At 39.8% G+C, this 27385-nt stretch overlaps 1 protein-coding gene across 1 annotated transcript; it reads right to left on the reverse strand.

Moving 5' to 3' along the window:
• Nucleotides 1-8734: 8734 nt before the first annotated feature.
• tbx16 (T-box transcription factor 16) lies at nucleotides 8735-21911 on the reverse strand. The gene is made up of 10 exons (XM_057832389.1): nucleotides 20945-21911; nucleotides 20539-20817; nucleotides 20299-20452; nucleotides 20106-20208; nucleotides 19035-19199; nucleotides 18818-18964; nucleotides 15805-15875; nucleotides 15641-15726; nucleotides 11593-11806; nucleotides 8735-9373 (listed from the first exon to the last, which is right to left on the reverse strand). Exons 2-10 carry the CDS (start codon nucleotides 20552-20554, stop codon nucleotides 8941-8943), a joined length of 1389 nt encoding a protein of 462 aa, XP_057688372.1. The 5' UTR covers nucleotides 20555-20817; nucleotides 20945-21911; the 3' UTR covers nucleotides 8735-8940.
• Between the last annotated feature and the right edge of the window lie 5474 nt (nucleotides 21912-27385).

Raw genomic sequence — 27385 nt, forward strand, 5'->3', positions numbered from 1 at the left:
AATAATCAAAATGGTAAAGGCGTGTGGGGCGGTTGATTGCAGTAACAGAGAAGATAGACGGAGAGACTTAAAGTTCTACCGTATTCCGAGAGACCCGGAGAGGAGAGCGAGATGGACTGCTGCAATTCAACGAGAAAACTGGGCACCAAACGATCACCACAGACTATGTAGTAGTCATTTTATACCTGGTAAGATGCATTTAATATATATTTAGAGGGTTTGGGGCTGACAACCACAATTAAGATCATTGCGAGGCTAATCGCCGACAACATACAGTTTCAAATTCAAGATGTTTATTTCTTCCGCCATCATTATTTTTTGAATAATATTTAACTGGTACCAAATGAAAGAAGCTGGCCTCGTCTACGGATCATCAGTTAAACAGGGATGACCAAACTTTGCAAAGGGGGCCAGATTTGGTGTGGTAAAAATGTGGGGGGCTACCTTGGCTGATTTACGTAGAACAACTTATTTAAACAATTTTTAGCAAGCCCTTCTGTGTGTCACATTTTCTTTATTATTATTTTTTTTAATTCATAATTTCAACAATCTCGCCTTTGTGGCGTTCACTTTCGACGCTCGGGCTCTTGCGAAATACTGCTGCTGTGAAATTAAACTAGCTTCAAGTTGCTATAATTTCTCGCTGCATATCTTCCTTGTAATGTTGTACATGTCAGCGTGTCTTTGAAAACAAACAGCGACTGTCTCTTTGCCAATGAGGCAGACACAGTTGTTGCGTATTGTATTGAAGAAATAGTCCAATATCCACCTATCCTTGAACTTTTTTTTTTAATTGATTGTCGCCATTGTAGAAAATTGAAAGGGTCACACGGGGTAATGTTGCTTAGAGTGCTGCTCTTAAAGTGTTTCAAAGTTTCGTGAGAATAGGCTGAGTTTCTGTGGACAAGATAGTTGTAGATATCAGGGTAGCAGATGTCAGGCAGAGACGGCGAGGATAGCGGGTCGAAAAATATCGATTTAGGCATCAAATATGGATCTGGCAAATGGATAAACTGAAGCTTTTCCACATAACGCCTTTTATGCAACGCATCCAATGAGTCTACAGCGTCTGAAAGCACCGGGGCTTCCATGAATTGCACTATAAATTGCACGACAAATTGAAACCATTGAGAATACGGATAAACAATGACGGAGAATATGGTGGCCGGATACAGTGACACGTCATTGTATGACGTTGGTGAGTGGGGTCTATAGCTAGATAAAGAGCAGAAGTCCTTGTACTTTTGATAACACACAGCTATGAAAAGATCATGCACAACCATGTAAAATGAACAGATATGTATTTGTGTGAATAAATGGAAATTTATATCTACAGTAACCCAAAATCAACACGAAGTGACCTATAAATGCCCCATATAGACTCACCGGCCACGTTATTAGGTACACCTGTCCAACTGCTCATTAACACTTAATTTCTAATCAGCCAATCACATGGCGGCAACTCAGTGCATTTAGGCATGCAGACATGGTTTAAGACAATCTCCTGCAGTTCAAACAGAGAATCAGTATGAGGAAGAAAGGTGATTTGAGTGACTTTGAACGTGGCATGGTTGTTGGTGCCAGAAGGGCTGATCCGAGTATTTCAGAAACTGATGATCTACTGGGATTTTCACGCACAACCGTCTCTAGGGTTTACAGAGAATGGTCCGAAAAAGAAAAAATATCCAGTGAGCGGCAGTTCTGTGGGCGGAAATGCCTTGCTGATGCCAGAGGTAAGAGGAGAATGGCCAGACTGGTTCGAGCTGATAGAAAGGTAACAGTGACTCAAATAACCACCCGTTACAACCAAGGTAGGCAGAAGAGCATCTCTGAACACACAGTACGTCGACCTTTGAGGCAGATGGGCTACAGCAGCAGATGACCACGCCGGGTGCCACTCCTTTCAGCTAAGAACAGGAAACTGAGGCTACAATTTGCACAAGCTCATCGAAATTGGACAATAGAATGGAAAAACGTTGCCTGGTCTGATGAGTCTCGATTTCTGCTGCGACATTCGGATAGTAGGGTCAGAATTTGGCGTCAACAACATGAAAGCATGGATCCATCCTGCCTTGTAGCAACGGTTCAGGCTGGTGGTGTTGGTGTAATGGTGTGGGGAATATTTTCTTGGCACTTTTTGAGCCTCTTGGTACCAATTGAGCATCGTTGGAACGCCAAAGCCTACCTGAGTATTGTTGCTGACCATGTCCATCCCTTTATGACCACAATGTACCCAACTTCTGATGGCTACTTTCTGCTGGATAATGCGCCATGTCATAAAGCTGGCATCATCTCAGACTGGTTTCTTGAACATGACAATGAGTTCACTGTACTCAAATGGCCTCCACAGTCACCAGATCTCAATCCAATAGAGCATCTTTGGGATGTGGTGGAACGGGAGATTCGCATCATGGATGTGCAGCCGACAAATCTGCACCAACTGTGTGATGCCATCACGTCAATATGGACCAAACTCTCTGAGGAATGCTTCCAGCACCTTGTTGAATCTATACCACGAAGAACTAAGGCAGTTCTGAAGGCAAAAGGGGGTCCAACCCGTTATTAGCATGTTGTACCTAATAAAGTGGCCGGTGAGTGTATATATTGCAGGCACTTCACTGACTTTAAAGCTCTATCTCAACATTTTTTAGACTTTCTCTATTTCTCCATATTTCTCTGTCAGTCCAAGTTATGATGCAGGAATGTGAGGATGTTCATCTTTTCTGGGTTAAGCCTAACCTTACCACTAGTACTATTGGGACAGCGCGTGTGTATGACTCGTATCATTATTTCCCCTCTCTCAACACAGATAAATTACCAGAAAGAAAAAAAATACACCACAGGCCGTATTGTGAGAATGTTATTTTGAACAGATGTTTACAATGGTGGAAGACTTTACAAAAGCACGCTAATAGAGAGAAAACCAATTAACCGCCTGGGCATGCTAACTAGCCACGTAAACAGCCTCATTCACAAGCTTACGTTACAGTATTTGTTTTACCATCACTAGACACACGAAACATGTTGGAGTAAACTCTCGTAGCTGGTGGGAAACGTTCAAGACAGCGATTACTTACCTTAAATTTTGTGTAAAGTGACGGATGATGGTCACGTAAATGTGAAATCAGGTTGAAGGTGTTGCCTGCAAAGCGGCTGCCCTTCCTCCTCTAAGCCGTGGCCGTCTGTTTCTTTTCAGTAGCCCAAATACTCCCATACTAGACTAGACATTTTGAGGGGGTTTTGAAAAGGCTCAGGTGTAGTTTTGAGAGCGACAGCCATGTCATCGACACACAGGACAGAGCAACAACGTGAGGGGAAGGAGTGAGCGCTGCCCTCCAAGCCATTTCTCGCTGCATTTTTGGGACATAAAAAATACTAATACCGTACTATGGTATGAAGGACATTTTTTGTGGTTTTGAAACAGAGACGTTTTTATACCACAGTAAACCTTGAAACCGGTAACCGGCACATGCCTCATCGTGAGGTACCCACCCGTAGTAATATTCTGCACCTCGCTGTGTATTCTGTGGTGTGTGAGTTCTGCGGAATTTGTTGAAATCTGAGGAAAATTCTGGGGGTACTAATTGTTCACAAAGAGGTTAACCTGAGACCAACCTGCTATCGTTCTGTCGGGAGTTTTAATGCCAATTTAATACAAAGCTAGATAAAAATTTACCTTAAAGATACCTTGTTCCAAGCGTTTTTTTATAAATCTTTTTTAAGTTGCATTTAAGATCGCCAGTGCAGAAAATTAACAGTTAATGTTGTTGAAATATTATCTAAATATATTATTGTTTTCCTTAGCAACTGGAGTCACACAGGTCGACCAATTGAGCCAATTGGAACTGTTATAGTTGCAGACTTACTGCTTTTATTCCTGCTAGCCAGTCTCTCCTAGTTCCTCTCCATTTGGCCCTGCACTCCATCAGCTTTATGAAGGCTGACTGCTGCTTTCCTCTCAAGGGTGTTTCCTCTACATCTGTTAGCCTCTCCAAAAGCCCCCCACTTGCTATCTTTCACACTATTGTGCTGCTTGTCTGGAGGGACCTGCTGACACCAGTCACGAATGTCCATGAGCAACGTACGTCAATCTTTCTTTTCTAGTACCACCAAGGGAGGCTTCAAACTCATTTCTCGCACTTAACCACACTAGTGGACTTTTTATAGACATCTTAGTGCAAGTCGATGTGCCACGCTTTGACCATTATCAGAGCAATTAAAAGGCCACAATTACATAGATTACACCCAGTGGAATTGTACCAAAAAAGTTTTCTGTTTCATTCTCGCAGTAAAGAGCAAGCTTTGGCATGTAAAGAGGCCTCTAAATAAGTATTCGAGTTTGGAACATTTTGAAGTTTGCGATTTACGTTGCAGAGCAGGAGAATGCAACATTGTGCTTCCAGCAACCCCCCCAAAGATAATGAATTGTACGCGAAGAGGATGAGATTCCACCCCACCCCCTATTTACAACAGTCATTAGTGGCCCATATCCATCCCGGGTTGAGGTGCAGTGCTCAGCCTGTGTTTTCCAGTAGTGAAAGGGTGGCCAACAACACCCCATTGTCATGCTTTTTAGAGCCATTCACATGAAGAACAAGAGTCGTGCTTTGCTTTATGATGCTAGTGGGTAAACCTCAGCAGGTGAGCTGCAGTCGCAGTTACGTACTGCCTTTAATGCATGCTGGGCCTGTCGAAACTACAGAGTGGCGCTCATTAGAGCCACAATAGAGAAATACAAATAAACACCAATAGAAGATGCCCTGCTTTTTAAACATTGTAGCAACTTGGTTGATTTTTTTTTTAAACAGGCACTCAAGTGGACATGTTAATGATCATGTGGCAACCTTGCCAGGCAAGTAGAACTTAATTTTTTTAAGGGTTATATCTTACTGTTCTAATTGGATTTATTTCGTAGCTATGTTCTGATAAAAAAATACAATTGAAACTAATGGCAGTAAACTCATTTTTGTGTTTTCCTTCTACGTGCATGAAATCTGAATGATAAATGCTTCAAATAGACTGACATCATTTTTTTTTTCCAGATAAGACATCTAGCACCGTCAGTGGCACTGAAAGCATACGCGGAGATATTTTCGGACCCCTTCTTGTCTGAAAATGTAATTGCATGTGATTGAATTTCCAATACAGTATATAAATTTAAAATGGACTTTGCCGGTAAAATGTTGTCTATAAAAGTTGTAAAGCAATAAAACAACAAAAATGAATGACATGAACCAAAAAAATACAATGCTGGCCAAAAGTATTGGCACCCCGGCAGTTCTGTCAGATTATGCTCAATTTCTCCCACAAAATGATTGCAATTACAAATGCTTTGGTAGCAATGTCTTCATTTTTTTTTTTTTTTTTGTTTGCATGTAAAAACTCAAAAGAGAATGGAAAAAAGAAATTCAATCATTATTATTTTACACTCCAATCATCATTATAAACTCCAAAAATGGGCCGGACAAAAGTATCGGCACCCACAGCTTAATACTTGGTACCACACCCTTTAGACAAAATAACTGTGAACAACTGCTTCCGGTATCCATCAGTGAGTTTCTTACAATGCTCTGCTGGAAATTCAGGGGCAGTTTACATGGCGACTCTGCGACACGAAGACGCAATGACTGTGCTGTGGAGTTGCCTCGCGTGCATAGGTGTCGTCGAAGATGAAAAATTCTGAGTCCTGCAACCAAAGTGGAAGAATTCGATTGCGGGGGATTGAGGGGGGGCTATCTCCGCATGCATATCAAAGGCTCCCGCGGCGCGACACCGCGCCGATATCGTCAGGACTCGTACACGTCACATTGGGTGTCCGCAGCGTTGCTACTAAACATTAAAAACAGCAAATATGGCGGAATTCCGGCTTTAATTTACTGTTTTAATAATATTTTTGAATTAAATACGTTGAATGTTTTCATTTTTGTGCCTTTTTGAACAAAAGAAAAATGCCATCGCTTCGAGTGCATATTTTTTTCCGGACTGAGGAACTTTAGTGGGGTCAAAGTCCATCATTCACTGTCGCCTTGTAAATCTGCACTGCCCCCTAAGGCCTGGCATGAATACTACATCATTTTCATGCGGAATTGCAACATTGTTAGAATGGAGACGGGCCCATATAAATGCAAACATGAAATTTTTCGTTTTCTCGGAGAGCCACCATGTAAACGGCCCATGGTTGAAGGGTGCTTTTTCCAAACGGCCATTTTCCCATCTCTCCACAGGTGTTCTATGGGATTCAGGTCTGGACTCATTGCTGGTGACTTTAGAAGTTTCCAGTGCTTTCTCTCAAACCATTTTCTAGTGCTTTTTGAAGTGTGTTTTGGGTCATATTCCTGCTGGAAGACCCATGACCTCTGAGGGGGACCCAGCTTTCTCACACTGGGCCCTATATTACGCTGCAGAATTTGTAGTCTTCAGACTTCGTAATGCCATGCACACGGTCAAGCAGTCCAGTGCCAGAGGTAGCAAAGCAACCCCCAAACATCAGGGAACCTACTCCATGTTTGACTGTGGGGACCGAGTTCTTTTCTTTGAAGGCCTCTTTTTTTCCCCTGTAAACTCTATGTTGATGCCATTTCCCCAAAAGCTTTACTTTTGTCTTATCTGACCATAGAAAATCCTTCCAAAACATTTTTGGCGTTCTTAGGTAAGTTTAGGCAAACTCCAGCGTGGCTTTTTTATGTCTCTGGGTCAGAAGTGGGGTCTTCCTGGGTATCCTACCATAGAGTCCCTTTTCATTCAGACGTGGACGGCTAGTACGGCTTGACTCTGTTGTACCCCTGGACTGCAGGACAGCTTGAACTTGTCTGGATGTTAGTCGAGGTTCTTTATCCACCATCCGCACAATCTATCTTTGAAATCCATCTTCAATTTTTCTTTCCCGTCCACATCTAGGGAGGTTAGTCACAGTGCCATGGGCTTTACACTTATTGATGACACTGCACACAGTAGACACAGGAACATTCAGGTCTTTGGAGATGGACTTGTAGCCCAGTGATTGCCCATGCTTCGTCACAATTTTGCTTGTCAAGTCCTCAAACAGTTCTTTGGTCTTCTTTCTTTTCTCCATGCTCAATGTGGTACACACAAAGAAACAGGACAGAGGGTGAGTCAACTTTAATCCATTTTCACTGGCTGCAAGTGTGATTTAGTCATTGCCACCACCTGTTATGTGCCATAGGTAAGTAACAGGTGCTGTTAAGGGCACAAATTGGAGAAGCATCACATGATTTTTCAAAGGGTGCAAATACTTTTGTCCGGCCAATTTTTGGAGTTTTGTGTAAAATTATAATGATTTATTTTTTTTCCTATTCATTTGTGTTTTTTTTTTCATTGTAAGCAAAATAAATGAAGATAATACTACCAAAGCATTTGTAATTGCAATCATTTTCTGGGAGAAATTAAGCAATATCTGACAGAATTGCAGGGGTGCCAATACTTGAGGCCAGCACTGTATTTTTGTAATGGGTCAAAATTAATTTGTACATCAGAGCCACAATCAGGCGTACCATATTCAATGGATGACGTCCTTGGCCGAAAGCAACCTGATTTAGAATGCCCCTCAAAATTGATGGGAAACAAAAAAATGCTAATTTTAAATGTATGATTATAAATATTCCTGTCTGGAATATTCAATCAAATAAGGATGCAGTCTCCTGTTTTGCCTGCCGCCATTTTCAAACTCACCACAGCGAGGATTGTACTTTTTTAATTGTACTTTTTTAATTACCAAAAAATTGTCACTTCTACTGTACTATAAAGGTCTTAATGATCTTGTATTTCATTTTTGTTAATCCCAAGTAAATTGGGTTGCGCTGGTTGATGTGGTTGCAGTCGTCAAAAAATATGAAGAAATTCTAAATGTGTCTAAACTCGATGATTAAAGCAGCGCTAGAGTTTTGTCGTTATATTATTATATTGTTATAAGAGTTATATTTCAGGTGAAATTGACCCATTAACCCTTTCATTTAAGGATTATTTTAAAATTATTTTTGTATAAACCCTTACATGGCAGTCATTTACTTCATTGGCTGCCATTGAGGGTACTAGACGTCAATTCAATTTTATTGGGAAGTTCATTTGCCCCTTCCAGGCAAAATGGATTGAACATCTAGCGTCGTCATCAGTACTGAGACATGAAAATGAAAAAACAAACAAAAAAAAACTTAAAAGTTACGCGGGACCATTGTTTATATGTTATTATTCATTTGAACATTATTTCAGTAATTTTGATTAATATTTCATTCATACCAAAAAAAAATCAATAATGATTAATAATGCAAAAAATGTATTAATGAAAATTGGTAATATTTAAAAACTTGCCCTGTAAAGTCTTAAAGGTCTCAGCATCAAAAATATTTTTGGTTAATATGAGGGGGGGGGGAATCACGTGCTCTTTAATGGCTTAAAGGTTTAAATGTTATTTTTTTGAATAGATCCCTGAAAGGGTTAAAGTTGCTTTAATAATAGTTGAACTTGAGATCCACCCCCAATCTTCTTAAAATATTTATGTTACACTTTATTTGGGTTATTTATTTAATTTTGGCAACCTGTGGAAAATAATCGTTGGCACTTACCACGACTTCAACTGCGGTTCCAGACAGAGACGCCAAACAGACCTTTCATAGTCTTTATTTTCTCATCACATCACAACTGAGGAACCGAAAATAATTGCACACTTTATTGTTTTTTTCTTCATTTTATTTTTTTACAAAAATAATATAGTCACACTCAGATGCAATGAAACACAAAATAAATAGACAACTGAACAATAAACCAAGTCCTCAGTATGGCATTGCACACTCCAGCCGGTCTGCAGTAGACACCTCGTAGCTCGATATCACTGATTATTCTATTGTTGTCGCAGGCCTAACCCATGTAAACGTGCTCTCGTGACACTGTGCGAAAAAGTCCCTCTAATCTCTAATGGGGACGGCCTCACCAGCAAGAATAAGAGAACAGCGGGTACTGGCTCCACTCTGTCACGTTGCTATGGGGATAGCTGTGATGCACAGCTTGCGTGGCGTAATCGGCGGTCAGGTGGTGCGGGGTAGGGTACTGGGCCGGACCTGACCCACTCCACTGACCTAGGGTCTGCTCGGTACCGTAGGGACTGTAGACGTGGTGGCCAAGAACGCCTGGCTTGCTCGCTTGAGCCACAGACATGTTGAGCACTCCGGGGTAGTCTTGGGAGCTCGGGAGAGGCTGGGGGGCGCAGGAAGGGGCCGCTTCGTGCACGCGGGGCTTGGAGGAGTCGTGCTCAGGGACCACTACGTCTGGGACGCGCGACTCAAAACTGCCGCGCGCCGAACCACTGGCATTGCTGCCGACGCTGGAGGACGGGGACGGAGACTTTCCGTACTCGTGGAACCTGAAGGACCCGAGACGGGAGATCAATATTCAGATGTTGAATGTTCAATTAACCCATTTCCTGCCATTGATGGTGATTAGACATGTGCCGATTATCGGTTTCAAGGTATAATGCGGTATGAAAACGTGAAAGTTTTTTCCGTCATACCGTCCCTAAGATATCAGGTATTTTTTCGTCCCAAAAATGCATGGAGAAATCCCTCGCTTGCAGCTGTAAGGCTCAACCCTCCCCCACCGGTTGTTGCTCAGTGTCAGTGAGTCAGCTGTACTACACGATGGCTGGAGGAGGTGAAACACCTGAACTTTTTCCCCCAACGAAGAAAAGTAAATTGCTGGTATGGGAATACTTTGGCTACAGAAACGTTACAGATGGCCGCGGCTTAGAGGAGGAAGGCCAACCGACATGTAAAACATGTTTGCGGAGGGTGGCTACCGAGCAATACTTAGCAAGCAAGCGAGCAATACTACTGGGCAATACTTCCAATATGATTTCGCATTTATACAAAAGTAAATGTTAGTAAACACTGTCATGAACGTTTCCCACCAGCTACGAGAGGTAACTCCAGCGTGTTTAGTGTGTCTAGCAATGGTAAAACGTGTTTTTTTTCTCTGGCAACTGTCTGTGTTGAGAAAGAGAGCGTGTGTATAATGTAAACATGATATGAGTCATACACATGTGCTTTCTATGTAAAATAATTCAACTATTTTTGTTCCGATGGTCATAATGTTGCACTGTGGCTGTGGGTTTAGGCTCACCTGAAGGTCTGCATTTATTTCAATTTTATTTAGAATATACGTATTTATTTTTTTATTTTAACGTAACATTATACTTATGTTCCAATTTGCTTATATGTTTAGAAAAAAATAAATGTTCAATGGATTTTTTTTTTTTTTTTTTTTTAGATCCAAATATCTCAAAGTAACATATTGCTGCAAAATGTCATACCGGCTGAGAACTGAGAGTATACATCACGAGTATCCAACTCGAGAGCCCCTGTCCAGCATTTTTTCCATGTCTCCCTCCTTTAACACACCTAAATCAAATGGTCAGTTCATCAGCAAGCTCAGCAGGAGCCTGATAATGATCCTGATTATTTGAGTCAGGTGTGTTGGGGGGAGGGAGACATGGAAAACAAGCTGGATAGGGGCTCTCAAGGACCGGAGTTGGATATCCCTGGTATTTTAAGAAAGAAAAGTATTACATTACATTTAATTTTTAATGAGGTTGAGAAATGCCAAAAGGAAAGTTATTTCGACTCTTGGAATATGCTCATACAGATTTATGCAAGACTAGACAGTGTGCCTTCAAATGCTAAATTTCTTTTAAATTTGAATGAGTAAAACCTACAGTGCCCTCCATAATTATTGGCACCCCTGAAAAAGATGTGTTTTTTAGCTTCTAATATTTTTTTTAATTAAAATAATATGGGACCTTAATGGCAAAAAGAGATAAATCCAACCTTCAATACAAGTTTTCTACTCTCATCTGACCAAAGCACACGGTCCCAGTTGAAGCCTGGGACCGTGTGTATTTTTGTGTGAGACCAAGATTGAGCTTTTTGGCAACAAACACTCTAAGTGGGTCTGGCGTGCCACGAAAGATGCGCATGCTGAAAAGCACCTCATACCCACTGTGAAGTATGGGGGTGGGTCAGTGATGCTGTGGGGCTGTTTCGCTTCCAAAGGCCCTGGGAACCTTGTTAGGGTGCATGGCATCATGAATGCTTTGAAATACCAGGACATTTTAAATCAAAATCTGTTGCCCTCTGCCCGAAAGCTGAAGATGGGTCGTCACTAGGTCTTTCAGCAAGACAAAATCAAGCTCCTCCCATGGCTATCTCAGTCCCTAGACCTTGTTTTGTTGGCAAAAGGGGGTTGTACAAAGTATTAACACCAGGGGTGCTAATAATTGTGACACACATTATTTGATGTCAAATATTTTTTTCTTTATGTGGGATTTTTTCCCCACTGAATGAATGCACTTGTATTGAAGGTTGGATTTTTCTCTTTTTTTTCCATTAAGGTCCATAATTATGGAGGGCACTGTACATAATTAAACACTTAAACTGATCAATTTCATTTCGTTAGCATAAGTAGTTTCTGAGATACTTGGTTTTTAAATGACGTTAATTGTTTTTGGCAATGGCAGCCAAGGAGTTAAATGAGCCAAAACAGTCCAAGGCTTTTACTTTGTCACTTCTAATCTTTGCTAGTAGTCACCTGTAAGGTTGGTAGGATGCCAGAGCTGGAACCATCTGCTCGGTGCTGTAAATGTCCCGTGATTCAGCAGCGGGAGAAGATCCGTTCCTTGTGTTCCGCTCCCTCTCCGTCGACCAAGGGGAGTAGCGCTCCTCCTTGATTTCGTCACCCTCCTTCCTCTTTCGTAGCTCTGCTTCATCCCCCTCGTATGTCTCAAAAGATGATCTGCAAAAACCTGGGACGACATAAAACCTAAGATATAACTTTCCAAGTGGGGACAAAGGGAAAACAAGTAAAATGTGTTATTAAAGGTGCTGTGAAATAATACAGCAAATGACTGAAATATAGGATGACTAAATTTTGACACAAAAAAGCCCTAAAAAAGTGACAGAAAAAGCTTACTAATGAAAGCAGAGTATATGTAGTCCTAAGAATTGCTCCTTGCTCAGCGCAGTCAGCTAGCATGCTACACATAGGTTTTGTACTCTGTTCCCCATGTTTGACCGTTCTGTCATTTGTCGAGTATGTATTACACGTACAATACTAGCGCAGCCATAGAAAGTTCGCCAGGGTCATTCCTTCTGGTTGTGATGTCATAAACAGAATGAGCTGCCGATTTTTTAAGTCTGCTAGCATGTTACGCATTTGTCTTCTAGTACATTGTCACCGTTTGTCAGGTATGTAACGTATTGGCCCGAATAGAAGACGGCCCTGATTATAAGACGACCCCCTCTTTTTCAAGACACAAGTTTGAAAAAAGACTTTTGAACACCAAATTAAATTTTATTCAGAAAATAATTACAGTACATCCGAAACAAATGATTATAACAATATATTTGAGATTTAAAAAAAAAAACATGTTATTTTGCCTCATTCAAATCTTAATATCTGAACATTTAAATATGTAAACTAAAGTGCAATCACATTCGTAAATGAATGGCTTCTGGTTTTTGAAATGTAAATAAACCAATCTATTGTGATAAAACAACAAAATTGCAATAACTGCATTAACCATCAAAGTGAAGTCTAACTGTAACGGTAGTTTTGAAACAAATGTAAATAAGGAAAAACATTGCAATAATGCAAACTGGTTCAACTTGAGAGTAGCTGGGATCTGTCATGAGAGAACATCACTTCAATAATATCTGCCACCATCTAGCGTCCTGAATGAGTATAATGTTTAGACCGCGAATATAAGACGACCCCCTCTTTTTCAGTGTTATTTCAATGTAAAAAACATCGTCTCATATTCGGCCCAATACGGTAATATACGAACTAGCCCAACCCTAGAATGCTTCCTTCTGGTTGTCACAAAGTGAATGACCTGCAGATTTGTCTGGTAGTATGCTACACATGTTTTCTACTTGTGACCTGGCGGGGGGCTGATCGGGCAAGTCACAGCATCTTGTATGGCTCGCCAAAGTAAATCATGTGTATCGATTTCAAATTTTCGGAAAATATTTTCTGCCCCCCACCTTTTTTAATAAACAAAATTCACGTTTAAAAAAAAATGTACTAAAAAGTACAACTTGTTGAGCTTTGAGAATTTAATTTTTTTTTAATGGATTGTCTGATGTACAAGGTATTACATGGGCTCACAGTAGTCTCAGGACCAGGGCCTTCTGGGAGGTCCCACTGAGGAAAAACTATATACTGTATCTGTAAAAGCCAGTAAGATCTAGAACAGTCTTCCACTCACCATCAGGGAGTGTCCTTAATGACAAACCTTCAAAACTCACCTCATGCACTAGTTGAAAGTAAACCAGTCCTGTAACCACTAACTTTTAACTTCTTAGTAATTTACTGTGCTGTGCTGTTTTATTGTAACCTCTTGTTCTTATGTCTTGTTGTGTCTTTCTGTTCCGTTATCTGCCCAGGTGCTGCGGATGTAAATAAGCATTTTTGCTCAAATCCAGCATATTTACGTTTTTTAGATGTGTCTAAATAAATATTCATTAATTTGCGCTGTCCGTTTCAAATAAATAAATAAACTAATGAAATATAATTAGTTTTTTTTTTTTTTTTTTGTTTCCTAAAAAAAATAACACCCCAAAATTAAGAACACTGTTCATAGCTTCCCCCGTTTATTCGATTAACGATTGTGAAACAATAAAAGATCGAAAAGAAATTAACTAAAAAAGAATGAATAAATTATGTTAAAATGTTTTTTCCTCTTTTCAATAATAAAATCTGTATATATGTTTACTGTTAATTGTCTCTTTAAAACTTTGTGAGGTCAGTAATGTTTCTTCAAGAGAATGATAATACTAAGGGGCGGTGAGAAATCAATAGAACTGTTATGTGACAAGATAACAAATATTAATAAAGTTAACAAAAAAAAATAAATCACATTCATGAGCAATTATCGAAAATAGATCGAAAAATACGAACATTTCCGAAAGTATTCCGGAAACAGCCGAATCGGGCTTTGACGTCACAGCCAGGAAACAAAAGGTCGAGGCAGGTGCGATCGTTGTCTATCGACGAGAGAGTTGCGTTCGTGTTTTATCAAAAAATCGCTAAAATGGTTCAAACCTGTCATGCTACGTGGTGTACAAATAGCCATTTGTCGCAATGTACCCATGTGTTCCCAAACGCGAGAAAAAGAGCTGGACTACGCAGACAATGAGTAAAGTTCGTCCGTGCAAAGAGGGCTAATTTTGCGTACTCAGCCTGCGGCACGGTTTTGTGTGGTGCGCATTTTACACCTGAAAGCTATTCGAACTATGGACAAATGAAATCAGGTTTTGCTAAGAAATAGCTGCTGAAAGCAGATGCGGTGCCCACCATACACATCTAAATGTCCCGAGATATCAAGAAAGAGGACGATGACTGGCACTGATGAGACCACCCCACCACCCCAGGCTAAGCAAAGGAGGGAAGCAGCCAAGCTCGAAATGGCCAGAGTGAGTACTCTTTTATAATGAAAAACATATCATGCATTGGATATAGGACTGGACACATGTATAAATTATTGCTCGTAAAATATATACAACAAATCCTCTAATCCCATTCATATTTGTGTGTGTTTGCAGAGTGAAAACCTATGATAGCACAATAAATCATAATTATTCTATACATTATTTTGCAGTCACGGTGTATCAGCTTCACAAAAAGAAATGCAAAACAAACTATTCGGCGTTTCCCACACGATCTGTTGCCGGTGTTTCATCAGTGTGATTGCTCCCCTCAATGATCGTTTCATTAGGCTGCATTGGCTTTCGTTTGGGCTCAAATTGATAACCCAAAACACCAAAGAAAGGTTCATAACTCTCCTCGTCACCATTAGAAGAACGTTCATTACGTCGGATTCGTTGCTGCAACTAGAAACAAAATGGTCCGCCATCATCGCCGCCATTCAGTACTAAGCACTGAGCCGGGTGTTTCCTAGTTGTGACGTCACGCACACAATATGCTAGATTTCCGGGATCTCGGGCGCTGGTCGTTTTAGCTTGACAATCGATCCAAATTTCTATCATTTTCTTGGTGTTGCGATGTGTGTAATTACACGAAGTGGCATGATATGAATCCAAAATGCATGCGTTTATGGATAATTGATGGAATATTAGCATTTGCCCAGGTGTTTTCATACTCTTTAAACAATTTATCGACTATCAAAATATTTGTCAATTCATTTGCTAATCGATTATTTGTCAACTTGTCAGTTGATTGTGGCAGTCCTGGTTTTTCTATCGTCGACAGCACTAGACGACCAATCCATTTTAAACATTCGATCTAGGCCAGCCTCCCAGTCAAAATGGATTTAGCGTCTCACGTCATCGATAGCAACCAATCAGTTCAATATTTAACCCTAACTATGATTTGGCCGCAAACAAAGACGAGTTTAACTCTAACCCTAGAAAGCTAGGAAAAATCATTTGTTTTTAATTTATCTTTTTTTTTTTTCCATTTAAAAAAATTGAACTGGTAAAATACTGTAAGATTTGATTATCAAATTTGTTTTCAAGTTCGGTCATTTTGATTTTTAGTACTCTGTATGACTTGACATTTTGGAGCTTGAACCCCCATGTGACAAGATTTTTCATCTGGAAAGGAGATGACCAAATACCTGTCGGACTGTCCTCCTCAGAGTCCCTGTTCATTTCGGAGAGTTTGGCTTTCTTGTCCAGGTCGCTTTGGTTCTTGCTTGCGCGCCTAAAAAGGAACAGCGGCATCAATAAAACTGTTTTTAACATTGATAGTCCAAATCATGTTGGTGGGTCACATCTGTACCTTTTTTTTGTTGTGCCTTCATCGCGAAAACCTTTGGCAAAGGGATTATGGTCGATCTTGAGTTTGGTGATCTAGACATCAAAAATAGGTTAGAATCTGTGCCCACTTTTGGTGTCTTGCTAAAAAGCTTACAGCAGTGGTCTCAAACTTGCAACCCAGGGGCTAGTTGAAGCCCGCAGGAAAATTGCTGACCCTTATTTAACATCGTCAAAGTGTAGTATTGCTGTGGCTTGTGCGTATTTTGCCTTTGGCAATAAAGGAAATATAACATTTGAAATAAAAATAATTATTTGGAAAAAAATGTGATTAATAACAAAAAAATGAATATAAAAAAAGTGTGGCCTGCATGTATTTTCCATGGGATTTAAAGAAATGTAATTCTAAATAGAATTAAATGAAGAAGAAAATTATAATATTTAAAAAAAAAAAAAAAAAAATCAAATTGCAACGAATTAAAAAAAAAAAAACATAAATAAATACATTAAAAAAAGTTTGGCTTGAACATATTTTTTTGTTGGAAGTTTTGTTTTCATTGTATAAATCACTGATGATCTGAAATGATCACTTTTGCTGGTGTTTTCAATCAATCAGGTTGTTAGTCCTGTGTTATTTGTCCTTCATAACGATAGAGAGAGAAACGCGATTTCGTTTTCTTTGTATGTATGACAAGAGCATATGAAGAATATGAAAATTAAGTTGACTTGACTTGACTTAGGGGCAGTTTACATGGCGACTCTGCGACACGAAGACGCAATGACTGTGTTGCAGAGTGGCCTCGCGTTTGTATTGTGTCGGCGAAGACGGAAGGCAAAGACGCAAACCTTGGAATCTTGCCTCCGAAGTGGAAGAATTCGATTGCGGGGGCTTGCTCCGCATGCATATCAAAAGCTCCCGCGGCGCGGGATCTCGCTAATAACGTCAGCACTCGTACACGTCACATTGGGCGTGCGCAGCGGTGCTACTAAACATTAAAAACAGTAAATATGACGGAACGTCGGCTTTAATTTACTGTTTTTATAATATTTTTAATTTAAATAGGTTAAATGTTTCCATTTTTGTGCCTTTTTGAACAAAAGAAAATGCCATTGCTTGGAGTGGGCGGGCATCTTGTCTTCTGGGCTGAGGAGGTCAAAGTGCATCAGTCGCTGTCGCCTTGTAAATCTGCACTGCCCCATAGGGCCTAGCATGAATACTTCATCATTTTCACGCGTAATTGTGACACAGTTTGAATGGAGACGGAACCATGTCAATGCAAACATGAAATTTTTCGTCTTCTCGGAGAGTCACCATGTAAAAGGCCCCTTAGTCCCTTTTTGGGGGGAATCTGTGAACAAGGGCGTAGGTTTGCATAGGGACGATAGGGACATAACACTCGCAGCTTTTCAGGATGCTCAAATTGTCCCCACCCACGTTTAGGCAATCTTATTTGCATTACATAATGAGTTCAGTTATACAGGTCATTTAGATTGCCTTCCTATATGTTGTAAGAATTCTTTTGTAAGAAGTCTTTTTTACTTGCTCAATGTGCAGGGTCCATTTTTTTCCCTCAAACACACGTTTAATTGGCTGATGACTTGCATTTATTTAAAATTTATTCACTTATTTTCTACATTATTTATTAAAAAATATTTTTATTTGCAGCTTATGCAGACATCTTTTCAGATAATCATACATTAATCATAATCGAGGTAAAAAGTTTTCACTTTTTGGCTCTGCTTGTGGACAAAAGTAATAGTGTTTTTCCTGAATGCCGACTCCATTTTTATTTATTTTTGTTATAACTTGACTCAGAGGTTTTTGCAATTATATTTAACTTACTTATCTAGACAGACAATTTTGAGTGGTCTTAAGACAAAGGTTTATTTTTTGCATTTCTGGATAGTTAAGAGATTATTAACAAGCTTGTATATTGTGTATGTTAATATAATTTAAGGTATTTTGAAATATTTAAATCTGCTAATAAAATCCAGACAATTATTCTGGAAGTTTTCAAAATGTTTCTTTCGTACTCTTTGAAAACAAAGGTTCAACTCAAATTGTATCACCTGAACCAATACATGTGAAAGTTAGTACGAGTCAGTACATTTATTTTGCATTGATCATTTAGCCTATCAATTAATTAGGTTCATATTCGTGAGCAATGTAGCCCTGACCCCCGTTCACCCAATCTATCTCCCGTAATTTTCGACCTATAGGCCGCCGCCCACCAAATTTGACACAAAAATGGCATTTGTTCATAAATAAGCCGCACTGGACTATAAGCCGCAGCTGTCCTCACTGTATTATGAGATATTTACACCAAAAGATATAAACCGGTAACAATTTATTCCACAACGGCATTCTAAGACCTAATGAACGACCATGAAGCTTTGCAGCCAATTGGTTCAAAGCTTCATTGAGGGAGACAGTCAACCTCTGCTGCCACCTGCTGTCTCACTGTTGTCATTCAACATGCCTCCTAGTATGCATTGCAGTGCTACAGATGTAAATGACAATGAAAATTCATGTTCTGTGCTAATTATTTCTTCAGTTACCGTTCCAGTTGTTTCATTAATTGCTAGTTAGGTATTTGGTGACACTTTATTTGACAGTGGCACCATAAAACCATCAAAAGTATGACATGACACTGCTATGAGCATTAATCAATGCTTATGACAGATATCATTTTGTGTCATTTGTCATAAGCATTCATTAATGCCCATGATAGTGTCATGTCATAATTATGATGGTCTTACGTCAGTCTTTTGTCGTCACTGTCAAATAAAGTGTTACCTATTAACCCAATAAATCAAAAAATAATCAGCACTGGACTAAATGCCGCAGGATTCAAAATTAGGGAAAAAAGTAGTGGTTTATAGTCCCAAAATTACGGTAGTCTGATTAATCTTCCGGCCCCAGCAAAAAGTGTACATGCAGGTTATCGTCCCTACCTATGTTGAGGCCAAACCTTCGCCCTTGTCTGTGATGCAACCCAACAACCCCCCAATAAATTGAGTTTGAGATCGAAATGAACCTTTGTGTTCTGGTAGGCTGTGACTGCTGTGAAGGACGTCTCAGGGAAGGTGAAAGTCTGGAAAACGCTCCAGCGGACACTGAACAGGTCGTCAGCTTGAACAATGTGGAAGCGGGGGTGGTAACGATGCATCGAGTGCAAGATGATCTGCAGATAGGCCCAAAGCAAGTCAACCTCTCTGCTTTTATAAACTGGAATGAAGCGCTTTTTGACTTACATGTCCGTGTTGGTCCAGCGTATTGTTGGTGAGCTTGAGCTTGAGGAAGGAGATGGACTGCTTCATCCAGTGGCTCCCCGGGGCGGGTGAGTCGGGGTGCAGGTATGTCCTGCAGGGGGGCTGAGGCTCCGCTTTTCCCGCCACCTCCCATTTCTCTTTATTCCACTGTAGGACGGAGACAGAATGTCATTAAAGCCTAATCTGTCGTACAGAGTGAGGTGAGTGACAGAGAGGGAAGTTCATCTCCTCTTCCCACAGTGAGAGGAGGAAGATAGAGGGGAAAGTGACGGCTGGCTGTACCACCCACTGAGATAGAGGGGTAGTACAGTGGGCTCCCAGCAGGGGATAGAAAAACAGGAAGAGATAGCACCCTTTGATGTTCAATGTTAGCAAAGGGGGGCAGTGGTGGGGGGTGACAAATTTGTCTGGCGAGGCTGAGAGAAATCAACAGATGAAGAAATCCAAATAAGGGAAGAAAATGGGAAAGATCCCAATTGAGCCATGTTGAAAAGTTGATTTTCGGATAAAAATTTCCACTTATTTTAATTGTTGTAACTGGGGTATTGCCAATATTTTTTCAGCGCCCCCCCCCCCTTTTTTTGGGGGGGGGGGCGGGGGGGACCCATGGAAAATACCTTTGGCAGTTTATCCCTACTTAGTCAAGAATTCGGGAGGCTTGGCCCAATTCATTTTCACTACAACTCGTGGATGGGTCAGAAAGGTAATTACTGATACCCCAAGACAAATTAATGTTGTCATAAAAAAAGCAATACAATGAAAGTATAGGGTGCTTATGAAAAACAACAACAAAGCACTTCAGCTTTTTTTTAGCTTATACTCACTGGAATTAATTATGGCAGCTAAATTAAACTTTGAGGAGAGGGAATTAATCCTAAAATGTAACAGGACGTATGAAAAAAAAATGTTGATATGCAAAGACAATATCATTTGATTAATTAGTTTTGGATTGTGACAAAACAACAAAAGCATGTTCGGAATACATTTTGAAACAACTAGAAGTAAAAAACATGAATACATATTTTTTGGGGATATATGTCTATATTTATCTACCTTGTATCTGAAGCCATCCTCTGGCACCATATCAACCAGCAAAATATACTTGGCACAAGGAATAAGACCAGACAGATTGACTTTGCAGTGAGGAAACATTCTCCTGAAAAACAAGTGAACATGTGAGAATGCAAAAATTGGAAAACACAATGAATTTTTTTTTTGTTATCCTTGGTGTTTTTGCTTATCTAACCTGCCCGGCTTTGTGATGATCATCTCTGTTCCGATCCCATGAAAGGTCCTCCAGAGTTCCGGGTCCTCCAGAGTCATACGGATGCTACCCTGAAGATAAGCGTCACTCGAAGCCATTGCAGATGGAGGAGGCCCGCTGAAATTGGCCTTCAAGTCTTTATAAAACAAGTAAGATACATTAGTCCACAATAAAATATTTTTTAAAATATCATGATTGTTGTGCAAAAAAAAGTCAACTTACCTCTAATGGACTGCATTCTCAATATTCAATTGTGAAATGTATTTTTTAAAATCCTGCACAAAGGCAATCAAGAAATCCCAGTAAAGATATCCACGCTTCCTTTTTCTCTTGAGTAAAACAAGAAATCCAGTCATTCAGCCAAGTTGCACCAGTGACGTGAGCATCCCTCGGTCCATCACCGAGGGACGAGGGTGACTTTTAAGGGGGCTCCTGAAGTGGGTGGGGTCAGGACGGCCATTCCCAGGCTTTGAAGTGGCACAATGATGAGTCAGTGTCCCGCTGTGATTGGAGGTGCCAAAAATCAAAGAAACTTAACAGAGTCTTGATACCGTCCCCCCAGGAAGAGGGTTGGAGGAAATGCATCTTTATAAACTGCTAAGAGACTTTTAAACAAATATGGACGTACTTCCCTGCCTGCGGATCGCAGATGGAGGAGCAGCGGCACCAAGACCTGTGTAAAGATCATTCACACAGACACGAGCGCACACAAAAAAGTGTGTGCGCAATGTGCTAAATGTCCTGTTTGTCCAACATGTCTAATATTGTAAATACCAAAAACAAATAAATCAACACCCCAAAATTGCAATTGAGCTGTAAGATGAGCTAATGAAGCCTGATTACTTTTTTATAGTTTATTATTTATTACAGTGGACAAAAAAAAATATTATTATTATTATTCCATTCTGCTACAAAGCGATATTTTTATCAAAGGTTGGTATAAATATATAAGTGGCACTTTAAAAATAGTCCCAAAGTTACAATATGTAGCAAAATAATACCTGAAATGCCTTGTTTTAGACAAATTGAGACCAACAATAGCGACAATGTGACTGCCAAAGTGTTTCAGTGTGAGAAATACAGTCAACTATTAAATGCTAAGGATGACAACAATGCAGAAAAATGTATATAAATATGCAAAGAACTGAAAAGTATTGGGTAAAAACTAGTAACAGTACCGACATAGCACTAAAATGAGATTGTCAGTATCGATGAGTACTATAATGTGCCGATGTTGTGCAATATGTACTTTTTGAGATCTACTTTCCAATCGCTGGTCGACCTATCTAAGATGGCTGCCAGCTACATACGCCACCGTAAAAAAAGGAGAACTTATCAATGAGTTTTATCACTAGTAGAAGTCCGAGCCGTTTCAAGTAGCGTGGCAGCGAATGAAAGTTTGCTCAATTGTTGACAACTCTCCCAATTCAAATGGGTTGGGCGTCTAGTGCTGTCAATGGCAGACAATTAGTTAAGCAATGAAGAAGAAAAAAATTATTTTTTTTCTTGCACTAGGTAATGTAATTCTGTTAATGAACAGGAGATGACGATACTCAATTCAGGAACAAAACCAAAGCAATCATCACCTACGCTAAATACATTTTTAAAGAAAAGAACAAATAAAAGCTGGCCAGCCAAGACTGAATTCCCTCGAGTGGGTTCGAGAAGATTCAGCCCCGACCTTTAAACGCACATACTTTTCGTTATTCAAAATGCAAAAAGGCAGGTCCCTGTGTTAACCCATGAAGTGGCTCACAAGAAACTGGAATTTAACCAGCAGCTATGTTGTGTTCTCTGCTTTGACCTTGCTTCCGAGAAGAAGCGGAAAGGGAGTATGCAGTAATTTAATATGAAAACAACAAAAAAAAGTTTTTTCCAAATTTTTTTCCAAAATATGTGGTACAATATAGGCATCAGCACGAACCACACAGGTGTCAGAATTGGGATCCAATATATGGTGTCGGTGGCACACTAGCAAAAATGTGTAAGGAATCTGTATAAAATACCACTAATATTAGAATATCAAATGGTCCAGATAGCGTACAGAACAAACGCTAATGGCAAATTTGAAATTTATAGAATCGGCTAAAAAACACAACAACTATGAAAGAAAAAAATAACAGTGACAGTGTTCTTGTTGAATATGCAGCAGAAAATCAGAAGGCTCATTTATTAAGAATTTTGAAGCCAAAATCCGGAATGACCAGTCAATTGTCATAAATGGGTGTTTTATTATAGAGGTAGTCCCCGGGTTACGAACGAGTTCCGTTCCTACGCTGGCGGCATAACCCGAATTTAGATAAGTCGGAATTAATCCTTTAAGTACCCTTACATACCACCTATATGTCAAAATAACTATCCAAAAACATGTGTTAAAGGTCATATTAAAAAAGTTTTTTAAAAAAATTTAAAAAGCGGAAAATGACAGACGAGACACCGTTACAAAATGGCGGACGAGAGCCAGCTTCGTAAAGTCGAGATCACATACAGTGCTGCTCAAAAGTTTGTGAACCCCCTCAACATTTTGGAATGTTCTATTATTTCAACCTGATTTCCTAATCAATCAATTCAGTAGTTTTTTTTGTTTTTTTAACAGTTGTGTTGTCGAGACTAAATTAAAAAGAGTTTTCATCAACTGATGTAGGTGCAAAATTGAACTGTTTGGTCACTACCAAAACCGCCATGTCTGGCGAAAAGTCAACACTGCATACCACCAAAAGAACCTTCTCCCAACAGTGAAGCATGGAGGTGGGAATGTCAAGATCTGGGCTTGCTTTTCATCCTCAGGACCTGGACAACTCCACATAGTCCAGGGAATCATGAATTCTGAGGAATATTGTCAAATCCTAGAACATAACCTGACGCCATCTGTTTTGAAGTTAAAGCTTGGCAGAAGGTGGATCATGCAACATGATAATGATCCAAAGCATTCCAGCAATACAACCAAGGAATGGCTGAAAAAGAAGAAGATTCGTGTTCTGGACTGGCCCAGTCAAAGTCCTGACCTAAATCCCATTGAAATGCTGTGGCGGGACCTGAAGCGAGCAGTTCATGCCAGACGCCCATCAAACCTCTCTCAACTGACTGCGTTCTGCAAGGAAGAATGGGCAAAAATCCCCCAAAGTAGATGTGAGAGGCTGATTAGTCACTACAGAAACCATTTGGTTGAGGTAATCTCTGCAAAAGGAGGCGCAATATCCTATTAACTGAAGGGGTTCACATACTTTTGCACACATGATATCTGAGTTTTTCTTAAATCAACCACTTTTGTTAAATAAAGAATGACAATATAACTATTTCTTTTGTTTCAGTCCATTATTTGGAATGTCAGTATTGTGGATTTGGGTATAACTTAACATTTAATAAGGTTATTTTAGTTTTTTTTACAAAAAATCTGACCATCGCTGTGGGGTTCACAAACTTTCGAGCAGCACTGTAAGTCGGGTACGTCATAACCCGGGGACTCCGTGTACTAACTACCACCACAACATATAATTTCTGAATACTATACTGCACATACAGTGAATCACAAAAGTGAGTACACCCCTCACATTTCTGCAGATATTTAAAGATCTTTTCATGTGACCACACTGACAAAATGATACTTTGACACAATGAAAAGTAGTCTGTGAGCACCTTATATAATAGAGTTCATTTATTTTCCCCTCAAAGTAACTCAAAATATAGCCATTAATATCTAAACCCCTGGCAACAAAAGTGAGTACACTGCATGGGAACTACGTACATCCCTAAATGTCCAAATTGAGTACTGCTTGTCATTTTCCCTCCAAAATGTCATGTGACTCGTTACAGGAGTGCTGTCAGCATTGCTGCAGAGATTGATGCATTGGTGTGCATGGCTGTCACCCCAGGAGGAAGCCTCTTCTGAAGACGGTACACTAGAAAGCCCATAAACAGTTTGCTGAAGACATGTCAACAAAGCACATGGATTAGTGGAACCATGTCCTATGGTCTGATGAGACGAAGATTAATTTGTTTGGTTCCGAAGGTCTCAAGCATGTGTGGCGGTGACCAGGTGAGGAGTACAAAATAAGTGTGTCATGCCTCTGGTCAAGCATGGTGGTGGGAATGACCACCCCCCAACCTCTTCAATCTCTGCAGCAAGCTGACAGCACTCCTGTAACGAGTCACATGACATTTTGGAGGGAAAATGACGAGCAGTACTCAATTTGGACATTTAGGGATGTACGTAGTTCTCATGCGGTGTACTCACTTTTGTTGCCAGGGGTTTAGATATCAATGGCTATATTTTGAGTTATTTTGGGGGGAAAATAAACAAACTCTATTATATAAGCTGCACACAGACTACTTTTCATTGTGTCAAAGTAACATTTTGTCAGTGTTGTCCCATGAAAAGATATACTTAATATTTGCAGAAATGCGCGGGGAGTACTCAGAGCATACCTGTCAACCCGAGGCCGTTGGCAATCTTACAAATAGTGACATATGCCCTTACAAATTGGTGACTCATCTTACAACGTTGTATATAGCGTGCAATATAACACAAAAATAAACCTCAATTTTTAAAATAATATTAATTTATAGGTAACATTGTAACATATAACGTGGTGCAATCAAAGAACAATATCTTCAGCTACATCATGATTACTAAAATTTAACAGTGACTTTTTGTTATAATTGTATATAGCACTTTTGACAATTACTACCATGTCTTTTGATGGCTGCACTTCAGCTCGCAATTCAGTTTGACTTGAAGGTAGTTTGTTAGTGTGTCCAATTATAAATTGAAAAGGTCAATTGATAAAATCAACTTACCGATGCAATCTTTGAGTCAGGGAACATTTCTTTTGCTAATTCTGAGAAGTGATCAGCAATAGTTGCGGGCAAATTGTGTTCGGCAACAAATTGGCAGAATAAAATCTCCGCTTTTGTCACTTTTCATTCTGCAGACTTCACTGCAGGTAACTGGTGTTACCTTTCATGTTTTTTTTTTAAATTAAAAAAAAAAAAAAAAAAAAACATAGTAACCTTTGCTATGTTTTGAATGTTTTGAATCAACTGTTAAAGTTGTTAAAATTGCTCCCGTTTTTGCATTAGTTCCCTTCTGTCTACTTTCGACATGTGAAAGTTTTAAAACTGATTCATCATTTAAAGATAGATTCAAGTCAAGATTTTGCCGATTTAGGAGTATTATAGCTAAAAGGTGACTTAGGTTCGCTAGGAAGGTTCACTACAACAGAGCCTTTTTGAGAAGTCAACTGCTTTAAAATAGCGGCTGTTTACTAACACCGCCAAGTCTGTCTTTTCGCATGTAGTTCTACATGCATGTGATATCGAGGCGTAGATTGTAGGCTGTCGGCTACAGTCAGGAAATATTGGCGCCACCTAGCCTAGCATTGCGTTTGCGACAGCGTCACAACTCCCACTCCCGCTCTTCTCTCTCCGTCTCTGACTTTTCTCGCGTCATTCAACCAACGTAGTAACACATAATGCACATTGTCTCGTTGCCGGTGACAAAAATCCGAACGGTGGAAAAAAAAAACGTAATGCACGAAAAATGTACAGATTTTGAACGTACGGCGTACACATTTAAAAAATCAGTGCTCACTTGTACAAATTACATCGAAACCGTACAACTTGACAGAAATGGCAACTCACTTTTGTGATACACTGTATAGCTAGGCTGGCAATTGAATGAGTTAATGAGTTAATGAAATGACCCAGGACACAACACTCTGGGCGGGAAAGTCAGTGTAAACCCATAATGGTGTGATGATAACATTGCTATACTCCTTCCACAGGTACGTTTTACCTCAGGGCATTCTCTCGTGCCTGCAGCACAGCTACCGGTGGTTTTGTGTGTATTGGGGCTGTCTAGACAGGCCCGCACCCTGACAGCTAATCTCATTAGGCTAGTTTCCCTGAGAGGGGTTAGTTTCTGCATGTAGTGAAAGCCCATGTATAGGCTGGTAATTAACAACCAGTTGGCACCACAAGCCCAATGTCAGTTCTGAACGGGACAAGAGGGACGAACAATAACACTTTCAGGGACATTTGTTGTCATTTTCATTTCAGTGGACATTTATTCACAAGTTATCATTAGCTAAACTCATTCACAGCTATCCGAGGACACCGAGTATGTAATGCAGGACTTAGTAAAAGAGGGAAATTGATAATGAAAACACCTATAGACAGCAATAGACGTCCAATCCATTTCAACTGGGAAGGGCTGGAAGCGATCGAACAATTCTCCTCCCAATTATAATGGATTGGAAGTCTGTTGCTGTAAATGGCAGCTAATGAGTTAAGCTTTGTGAAGCTCAAAAAAGATTTATGAAACAGAACACAATAAGTTCCCAAAGCAAAATACACATTGAATACATTTGAATTTGTTTTTATTCTTCATATTTTAAAATTTATCACAATTTGTTTAAATTTTTTAAACGCTCCCCCCCCCCCCCCCAAAAACAATCTTTTTGTATTTACAATTATTTATCGCTTTTTTTAATGGCCTTTTTCAAACGTGTATTTATTCATTAAAATTCGATTAGATTTTCACCCCAAAAGAGATCATTTTATTCAAAATGACTTACTGTATTTTTGGGACTATAAGTCGCAGTTTTTTTCATAGTTTGGCTGGGGGTGTGACTTATACTCAGGAGCGACTTACAGTATGTGTGAAATTATTAACACATTATGATTAGAGGCGTGCGAAATTTCCGATTCTTAGATTATTCGCGATTCGGCCGTGGAAGATTCGAGAACGATTCACAAATATCCAAATTCCGATTATTGAATTATACCAGGTAAAGCGGAAGTAAAACTCAGTCAGCGCGGTCTTTGGGACGCAATGAGGAACGGACGAAGAGTAAATATCATGTTCAACTCATGCCGCTAGATAAAAAAACAATCATACCTGACTGCGGCCGACAGCCGCTACAAACAACGGCCAGTTGCTAGTTGCTACAAACATACGGCTACAGTAGATATCATATATATGTAGAACTAGATGCAAAATGACAGACGACTTCGGTGTTAGAACATGTATTATTGAACAGAGATGCGAAATGACAGAACACCCGCCATC

Source organism: Corythoichthys intestinalis, chromosome 3 (genome assembly GCF_030265065.1).
Source record: "Corythoichthys intestinalis isolate RoL2023-P3 chromosome 3, ASM3026506v1, whole genome shotgun sequence".
Lineage (NCBI taxonomy): Eukaryota > Metazoa > Chordata > Actinopteri > Syngnathiformes > Syngnathidae > Corythoichthys > Corythoichthys intestinalis.